The sequence below is a fragment of the Montipora foliosa genome, chromosome 12 (genome assembly GCF_036669935.1).
Source record: "Montipora foliosa isolate CH-2021 chromosome 12, ASM3666993v2, whole genome shotgun sequence".
In the NCBI taxonomy this organism is placed as follows: Eukaryota; Metazoa; Cnidaria; class Anthozoa; order Scleractinia; family Acroporidae; genus Montipora; species Montipora foliosa.
The window spans coordinates 29,345,249-29,355,248 of NC_090880.1; the positions used below are offsets into that span (position 1 = coordinate 29,345,249).

General features: G+C 43.3%; 1 protein-coding gene across 3 annotated transcripts in view; it reads left to right on the forward strand.

Annotated features, from left to right (window-relative positions):
• Positions 1-10,000, forward strand: part of LOC137978850 (protein unc-79 homolog) — a 53,719-nt gene that overhangs the window by 15,486 nt on the left and 28,233 nt on the right. For 2 of the 3 annotated variants that reach the window (XM_068825959.1, XM_068825961.1), the window contains exons 11-20: positions 106-363; positions 467-764; positions 1,481-1,776; positions 3,148-3,296; positions 3,926-4,222; positions 4,828-5,132; positions 6,344-6,505; positions 7,311-7,728; positions 8,382-8,604; positions 9,153-9,339. In XM_068825959.1, coding sequence (XP_068682060.1) covers positions 106-363; positions 467-764; positions 1,481-1,776; positions 3,148-3,296; positions 3,926-4,222; positions 4,828-5,132; positions 6,344-6,505; positions 7,311-7,728; positions 8,382-8,604; positions 9,153-9,339 — 2,593 coding nt within the window. The remainder of the gene's footprint in view (positions 1-105; positions 364-466; positions 765-1,480; positions 1,777-3,147; positions 3,297-3,925; positions 4,223-4,827; positions 5,133-6,343; positions 6,506-7,310; positions 7,729-8,381; positions 8,605-9,152; positions 9,340-10,000) is intronic. The other variant, XM_068825960.1, reaches the window with a different exon arrangement.

Sequence of the window (10,000 nt, forward strand, 5' to 3'; positions counted from 1 at the left end):
TTTGAAGGAGTGGCAAACAGCGACTCGAAAATCGGCCATTGTCTTTTCAAACATTTAAAGATAGCTTGATTTATATTTCTAACGAAATTTATTTTCATTTCTCAGATTCTCTCTCAGCTGGATATCATTATTCCATTGAATATGCTTCTCAGCATGTTTATCAAAGTCGTCCAAAATTCAGTCGAATTTTCTGAGGGAATTCCCACGATGTTTTCATTCCCAACGTGTACTGTCCAGTCACCATCGACCACCGAGGGCGCCATGATCACGACACCGGTCAGCGGAGTGCTGTCAGCAGACTTTGGTGAACTGAATTCCAACTTGTCTTGCTTCATATTGGAACTTGATTTACTTGTAAAACAGGTACTTGTTGCCGTGCTGTAAGGGCTTGTTTTTTCTAGCGACGCGAGCATCAGCACACCCAACTCAAGTTGTCAAAACTCTAAATTATTTTCTTTTATATCAGATAAATATCCAATTTATTCGTGACAAGCACAGCCCCAACAGCGTCGAGAGAGAAGATATCAAGAAGATCCTGAAATATATGCTTGATATGTCATGGGCTGGCAAACATGGCGACCACTCCACAGTTTGTGAGATGTGCAACATGACGAGTATCTGGTTCAGACTTGCACACATTTTGCTTGAGGATGTCTTTCCGGAGGGGGACACGCTAGCTAGAAAGGATACTGTTGTATCATTGGGGACTGGAGGATTGTTTAGCATTGGTTCAAGCGGCAAAGTTGTATCGAGCCGAAGTTTGTGTGAGTCATGTGATGGATCTAACAGTGACTTTTAGATTGTTGTACGGTTTTTACTACGAGTTTTAATTTCTGTTCTGAGCACCTGGACAAAAAAATGTACCACATGCTGGCAGAAAATCAGTAGACCACAGCACCGGGAACTCCATGTTCTATTCTTTGCAAACGTTGTGTGGGTTCATCAACGCCTCACTCGGTGTTACAGTCAGAACAGCTCAAGCGTTCCTCTGACGAGCGGATTAGCGAGTTCATTACTGCAAATTTGATTTCGCAGCAATCTGATCCACTTACTCACCTCCTTTTCAATGAATAATTGTTAATTAAGGGGCGGGAAAGATTACAAGGGCAAAAGCAATTAACAATACTGATGTGATTACGATCGGTTTCAACTGATATCGTTAATGTAAATAACGATAGGCCATTTCCCAGTTTATGTCTGCCTCCTCTTCAAAGCGAGTCTTAGTGCGAAGTTTTTGTTATGGTAATTAGTTCTACTTTACATATGAATGAAAACTAATTTTCGTAAGAATAACTTCGCGCTTAGACTCGCTTTGAAGAGGATGCAGACATAACCTCGGAAATGGCCTATAACACCACTTGCTTCAAATTTATTTTTTGGATTCTTTACCCACATTGAACGAGATTGTATAATCGCGATAGACTTACGACGTCGCCGTCCTCGATCTTGAAGTCGCTATTTTACTTAAATTTCATGACAGCAGCCTCAAGCAAAGGTCAAGTTGAGACAATCGACGAAGAGGTCTTCAAAGAAACTCAACAAGAATCTTTGTCTGATGTCGCCGATATTTTGCGAGGCGATAACGACCCCGAACCCGAGAATGCCACCAGTGATGCCGACATGCCCTCAGAACTTAATGAGAATATCATCTCCTTTGCTGCCATTCGCAGTATGTCTGGAAGCATTGGTGCATGGCGAACTGCCACGGGTAGTGTTAGCTGGAGCGTCGTGTGTGATAACTTTCCTCAGTTGCAGTTGCTTGTTGGATTTTTGAAGGTAATCACGATACTGGTGTATTTTTGTGTAAATGTTTCAAGTCTCTGATGATGCAAGTTTAAATGGGCCCGGTGAAAAAGGGAACTAAAGGGATGAGATGTCGCCAAAAGCAAGTGCAAATGGTTATGTCTTGCAATTGTTGTTGAGGTAGCTACTCATCAGTTAGCGAGTCAGACAGCCGATAAACCTGTCAATCAGTCAATCAATCAGGCCAAAGGGAGAAGCGATCATCAGTGAGTTCACTGAGTGGCTTTATAGCTCAGTTGGTAGAGCATCGCAGGTGTCTATAGAGAGACAATTGCTCAGTTTTTTTCTGTGCGAGGATCACTTCTCCCTTTCGTCTATAAGCCGCACTTCAAATAGAGCGAGTTTCAATCGAGTGTCGTAAAACCAAAACCAAAGTAATTACTTTGGTCAATCAAAAAGGACGGAGACAATCTAGTAAACCAATCAAAACTCGAAGTAATTACACGTAGCCGAAACAAGGCGCGGGAAAATGTGCACGCGCGAGCCGCAACTGGTTTTGGTTTCACTTCTGATTGGTTGAAAAAGTGGCGCGAGAACTTTGAACCAATCACTGAGTGAAGTAATGCAAAACCAAAGCAATTCGCTAATTGCTTTCGACACTCTATTGAAAACCGCTCTATATACATTTATTTCGTTAATCAATTAGTCTGTTAAATCATTCAGTCCACATAGCCTTAAGGTGCGTTCGTCTGACCCGACCGTAATTACAGAATAGGAATACATGGAATAGAATATAAAAATCCTTCGTTTTTACGGAGATTCACATTAAAAGTGCCAAACACCTGCCAAAATGCTATTTTCAACATATCTTAATGGATCCTGTTGCTTCAAAACGCTACACAACGTTTTAAATTATCACTCCACCTATTCTTATTCCGGGAATAGGGTCAATCGAACACACCCTTAGAGTCATTTTGTCAATCAATCAGTCACCCAGTCAATTTTTGTGTCTATCCGATCATCAGTTAGTCAATCTGTATACCCCATCAGAAAGTCAGTGAGTTCGTTAACGCGTCCATCCATCAATCAGCCACGCAGTTAGTTCGTCATTCTTACCATAACTCAGTGATATGGCCTGCGAATCACTCGGCCAATCAATTCTTGCGTTCTATGCTGATTAATTGACCACCGTAAGCTGAGAAATTCAAAAACTGACGTTTCGAGCGCTCAAAAGTTGATAAACCCATTTTTGTGTTTCACTTCCCCACCGACACAGCACCACAGTCTCTACAGAAACTAAACCCATTTATCCTTCTTGCACTCTGTACGTGCCTATTTTCTCTCAATGATTGGATTTAATATCAATCGGGCTCTCTCACGTTTTTCTCTGTGTACCCTCTAAAGGAGCTCCCTCGTCAAGAGGACCACAATGTACAGCTTAGCATTCTGAAGTGTCTTGAGGTGCTGGTCCTTCGTGGGGATTACTTGCGGATTGCCATGGATGCTGACGGGGATTTCTTAGCCTGTCTCCAAGAGATTTTCTTCATTCCAAAGTAAGGGACACTTGCATTTATTGTATGAATATGATTTTAATCCAGGATTAAGCCAATAATTGAGCTGGCCTCATCAAGGTACAAATTCTACATTGTTTGTTAATATTAGGTCTAGTGCTCGTTGCCGACATAGCTACAATAGTTCTATGATAAACTAGGAAGAACTAGGGCATTATTCTAACCGGCACAATGCTCACGGGCCGATTTTCTTCACTGGAAAATTTCACTGGAAAATGTCAAACTTTGCCTTGTTGTATCGAGGCCGCTGTTACTTGGTCAATACAAGAGGCATCAGTTTCAGATTTTCCGGTAAAGACCGCACACTCGGTTAGCATGCAATTAATAATGTTTTTCCTGTACATTACTAATTTATGGGAACTGGAAGGAACAAGGAGCAAACAAGATGTTTATGACTTCCCTTGGCAATTATAGCCCACTCGTAATTTCTGAGAAAGAGAATAAAGTTAGTGAGACTGCCACACGACTTTCAATAACTGGCGCTAGAGCCGTTTCGGGAAAAGTTACTGAGTTTCTCGGCTCCTCATACGCTCTCTTCTCGTAATCTTTGTGTCATTTTGTTGATTTTTCTTTGTACTTATGCCTCAATTAACTTTCATTTCTCCGCTCAGTATCTGGGGTCTTCTTCAAGCCGAGCACTCGGAGATGTCCCAGCTGTGTGTGCAAATTCTTGTTCACTGCATCTGTCTTCCCTATGGCGCCGAGAAACTCTGTGATGAAGTGGAAAACGCTTTCTCCAGCGACGATTGGCGTGAGCGCTTCGCGGCTGTGGAAAGAGTCGCAGTAATTGCCCGTTTTCTTGAAAAAGAACACATCAAGTCCAATAACATTGTCATGTCTGCTCTGGCCCACTGTTTTACCTATTTGGTCGGGGCTGTGGAAGATGTTTGTACGCCAGTGCATCTCAGGTATTGAATTGCATATTAGAGCGGTTCTCATTTGAGTGCCTTGTCACAACTGACGTTGACGGTCATATTAGCTAATCACAACGCAAGACAAATAAACGCAGCCGGCGCGAAGTGCGGGAAAAGGATTGCGACTAAATCGGCTACGAATGTGGCGGGAATGTGATAAGCCAATCACAACTGTTCGGATACGTTTCTTTAGGCGAAGAAGATAATTATAAGCTTAAGAAGTGTAACCTTGATGTAACACCAAATTCTCATGACTACCCAACAAAGAAATTTGTGGTACTAGTTAGGAGAATTAATGTTTCGATATTGGGAGTGAAAGGGGTTCTACTATTTATCGTTCATATTCGAGGAGACTGAAAGTCTAAACATTTGCAAATTTAAAAACAAAGGCTACACTTCTCAGTTATTTTAATACCCTGAGTGTTTATGCAGTCGGGTTTGACTTCGTGACACCAAGCATGGAAGTTCGATGCTCAACCATTCGCAGCTCGGGAAATTCAGTGAGGTGTTTCTTTTTATCTACCTTAGGCAACTAAAGCATCAAGGGCTTTGTAAAGTGTGATACATGATAATTCATGTTTTCTATTCGTATACCTCAGAGCCCTCTACATGTTAGACACCATCAGAGCGTCCTCTCTCAAGGTCCTCTACAAGTGTATCGAGCATCAGTACGATGCTGTTCCTCAAGACAGGCTATTGCTAATCCACACCTGCCGGCTACTGCACCGAATTATTCCCCACCATACCCCCCTGTGTGGAAAGTTTTTTATCCGGCGCTTTAAGCATCTATTGATTGAGAACGCGGACTTTGTATCGCTTGGGACTACCAAAGGACGCGCAGGATCCGGTGGTACGCAGGCGGAGGCGTCTGTGGACGCGGCAGCTGAAACAGCGCGAAAAATCGGTTAGTTACTGCTTGTTCATAGATTTTTTTTCTGGTTAAGACCCCGTGATCAGCTTCGAAATGTGTTTCCAAAAAAACTATTTTTATTGTTTCTTCCTGAAAATTATTGTGTTCTTCAGCCCTTCACCCTCAAGAATGACACTCAGTGGCTATCGCCAGGTGATTTTACTGGTCAATGGGATACCCCCTAGGGTTCGTGTTGAACCAGTGTAATACCATCTGATCCTGTAGGTTTTCGTTATCGTTTATCTCCTTGATTAGCACTTTCCTCTGGTTTAAACAAGTCGGACCTACTGGTGCATCGATTCAAAGACGGTTCACTGTTGCAGAGGGCCCAGACTCCAGATGTCCCCACATATGGTCTTTTACATTTTTACTTATTTTCAGTTTGTGTCCTTCTCATTCAAACAGACTTTAAGATCTACGACGGCGGCAACGTCGACGAAAACGTCGTCTTTTCAACATATTTTAAACTTGGCACTATCGTAAGTCTTTCGCGATTGTTCCGTCTCGTTGACGTCGTACCTCGGCATTGTTAACGAAGCATCCTAAACATAAATTGTTATCGGAGAGTAAAAATAGACAATGAAAGATTCTCTGTTGCGTGCTCACGTTGTCGTCAAAACCTCAAATTTGCGGGTTATTTATCATTCGGCGTTGTCTTGCAGAGTGCCGCAAAAATATGTGCCAAAAATACGTTCCGCTCGTGCAGCACGATTATCAGTTTTCCTCTTTTAACCAATGATGTAATTGTTTTTGCCGTCGCTGTCGCCGTCGCCGTTTCTTAAATTCCCATGACGCACGTTAGCAGGCGACGATAATTTTAACTTTTCTCTCCAAACCTTTACACCGTTCACACCAATTTGGTTCCTTAGTAGTTCGTTCACATTCTACTTACCGGACAACTTGGAATAGGGAGCTTAAGCACGCACGTTTTTGAGACGCGGACGGCAACCGGAAGTGAGCTGTTTTCCCTTTTAACTTTTAAACTTCACACAAGCACATTTACATGGCCAAGTATCTTTTCTCCATTAGAGACGATTCGTATGAAAATCTGGGAGACACCAGTTCCCTGGCACGCGAAATGTTCTCTTCCGGTTGCCGTCCGCGTCTTAAAAACGCGCGTGCTTAAGCTCCCTAGGTACCTAACGCGAACTTATGTTTTCAAATAACGTTCTTCTCTATCCTTGTGTTCTTTGTTTCTTCTTTAGCACCAGTCTTCCACTCCCAGCGACCTAGCACCAGGTCCCTCACGGCTCGCAGCAGTCTGGGGTCGCAACGCAAAACATCGTCGCTGTTTCGTTGTGGTTACAACTTTCGCTTTCCTGGGGAAAGGGTCACATACAACCGACAGGTTTCTTCCAGTTCAGAAGGTAACCTGTTTATCTTCTCTTTTTACCATTCAGGGAGGGGCCGGTTGCTCGAAGCCTGGTTAGCGCTAACCGTTGGTTAAGAGGTATAAGAGGTGTAAGTTTCCATGGGATTTAACGCTGGTTAGCGCTAACCATGCTTCGAGCAACTCGGGCCAGGTTGTTGGAAACACCAGGGACGCACCCGTCAGTTTTTGACTGTTTTAGGGAAGGTGTTTGTTTGCAAAGATTGTTTTGTCGTTAGGATAAATGTCTCATTCTCTTCGTTAAGTCAAGTTCATGCTTGGGTAACTGGCACATGTTTCCTTGTATTTAGGGGTTTAGATCAGAGGAGGAGGACGAGTGCGAGTTTTCCCTTCTGAGCATGCGCACTTCGTAAAATGTCGGCGCATGCTCAGAACGGAAAAATCGCACTCGTATTCGTCCTCCTTTTCTGATCAAAAGCTCCCTAATATTGTTTTTTCCGCGATTGTACTGAAAAAGTTGTTAGTTGTTAACCAAGGTGAATGAAATGAAAAGATTTATCCGTAGTGAATCACGGATACTCGAGAAAAAAATCCCCTCCCATGAGTCTTCAATATCTCAGCGGTAGAGCATGCGACACTAGTAATCGGAAGGTTGTAGGTTCGGCTCCAGCAAACTCTCATGGTACCTGAATAAGGCTGGTTTGGCCAGCCGAAATATAGTACTCCACTAACCGTTGTATCGGCTCTTGGTCAAAATATTTAGCTTTCCAGTAAGGGAGCACTCGGAATTATTGCGAGTATCCCCAAATTACCATCGAGGTGTTTTTTTTTTTCGCATTCAGGGAGAAAGTCATCGGGTAACAACCGTCAGCGTCGTTCTGGTGGTTTCAAGAACCAGTCCTCCTCGACTGACCTCACCGATGGCATGTTCCTTGGCGGACGCATCCAGTCCAACCTGCCAACCGTTCAAGAGGAAGATAACGAGAACAGTCGGCAATCTGTGACCTCCACGGATTCCACCTTCAGCCAGTTACTAAACGGGACTTCGGTCGGAGGCAGCTTGGAAGCTGAAGCCAATCATCAACTCGTCACCCTGGTCATGGACTTCTTGAGCTACCCAGGAGCGGAAAAGGGAGACAAGAATTCGAGTTTCGTGAGGACGGAGAGCTATGAAGTGATACAAATGAGCCATTACCTCGGCGTTCTGATGGGATATGATATCAAGGTGGAAGAATTCACCGGCAATCCTCGCAGATTAAGGTAGATAGCCATATTACCTATTTTTAGGTATCTGGTCGAGAAAAATTTTATTGGTAAATGTCGAAGACTGATCTTCACTTTCGACCGAATTTTACAAGTGCGCATATCATAAAAGTGTTTACGACCTCGTGAAAACCAAGCACCGAAGGCGTAAACTCGAGTTAATCTGGGTCAAAAGAACTGTGCGGTTCTTGTCGTTGAGTTAAAGCGGAGGAGAGCGTCAGAGGGAGCTCTCGCATTGATAGCTATAGTCTACCACTTTTACTAGAAGAGCATAGACACTAAGAAATTCATGTGTAATGGAGTTTTCTGACTCCTTTTCTGGGCCAATTTCCATTACTATGGTTAATTCTCGGATGGGTTTCCTGAGATTTCCGGCACCTCATATCATCCTCAAATATTCAAAGAAATTGTGCTGCGCGATAATGCGAATGAATATTAAATGAAAGTTCAAATTTGCGCCCAAGAAGTTTAAATGAGAACCAAACGTTTCGAGGGTACTCCCTGTTCATCAGTGGTTTGAAAGACCTTGGTTGGTTCTCATTTAAAATTCAAGGGCGCAAGTTTGAACTTTCATTTTATGTTCATCCTCGAATAGCAGATTCTGTTGTAAATGGAACTATTAAATGATGTCACTTTGCTCCACGTCACAGGTTGTTTCCAGTCTTTCACGCTTACATGGCCGGTATCGTGCAAGTCCTGGACCAGAATCATGAGTGGGGCAGCAAGCTGCTCAACCTTACCCTTAAGCTACTACTATTCTGCGCGGCTCCCATGCCTCAGAAACGAACCCAGACTCCTCAGTTCTCATTGGTGAGAATACCGGCGGACATGCGACAGAGCTGGCTCATGGCATTACTCATAATTCTTTACAAGGTATTAAGAAATAATAAGTTGTAACTTCCACCAGGAGATCGTTACCGGGAAAGAACATATTGCTTGATGGGTTTGTATGCCAAGACAGGAGTAACGAGCTATTTTTGGGATGACAGTTTGCGCCTGTTAAGAAAAACAAGCCAAAACATTCATCCAATCAAACAACTGTTTTGCAGACGGGAGACGAGCTGTAGGCGCTGCTCGATTGTTTTTTTTTTTAATCCAACTATTTTTTTGTGGCGTTAAGAGCCCATAACTTAAAAACAGAAATTCTCGTTTTCTGTTGTGTTGCAAGATGTGACCACATCAATTACCCGCTTCTACCTCAAGTCGTCTTTCACTTGAGGGAAAGGATTGCTGTCCAAGTGCAAGCATTTTATGAGGGTAATTACTTCTGCAGGATAAAAACAAAGATACCTTGACCCTCTTCACCAAAACGATTGATATGTAAGTGATTCCAGGGTTATGGGCTCGAACATTATTTTTTCTTTAATCCGCCCTTCACATCGTAGACTTTTGTACCGTTTCCCATTGTTCTGTTTAAATAGTACCCTTTTCACACGGAAGCCCACAAACTGGACACAAAGAACCTCGTACACGTAGTGCTTAAGACACTTGAGGCGCAGAATCACGTCTGTGACGGACCGAAAGAGGGATTCCAAAAACGAGGCAGTGTAGCTTCCATATTTGCGGAAGCCATGACAATAGGAGCAGGAGAAATAGCCAGCCGCGCAGGTAACAGACAAATATGTTAATTACTTCTTCCTTCCTCTTGTATCCTGTGGAATAACTGCGGAGAATTTGAAGTGTCTATCACCACAAAAAGGGCTCATCCTCGTTGTAAAAACCTGATGACGTAACAAAGAGGAAACAAAAGAGCAAAAAAACATCAAATAATAACCAAACCCTACTACGAACTAACAAAACAAAGAAAAAGTTTCACAGGTTTTTTACACCGAGGTTAAACTCCAAAAAACCCTTTCCACTTAACAATCCGCTGCACTGGCCTATCAATATTTCTTTGGTTCTCTTAGCTCTCTCCTCCAAAGTCACGGTTTTAAAGGCTCCTAAAAAGTGGAAAAACTACTAGTTGTAATGTGATGATCTATGGTCCCGCAAGGAAGAGGGTTTAAAATCGGGTTGACGTCACAGGCTGCTTTGCATAGTTCTCTGAAAGGTAAAGGTAAAGTCCGCTACGGGCCTAGAAGGCCCACCAGGCCGGCACTTATCTCCGGTTTCTATAGCATGAAGCGACTAGGAGTATCCCCTGGATGGGATGCTAGTCCATCGCAGGGTTAGCCCCAGCGTTTTCGCCGGTACCCATATATACACCTGGGTAGAGAGAGGCACCGTGAGAGTAAAGTGTCCATCGCCCACAATGGCGCGACACATCCGG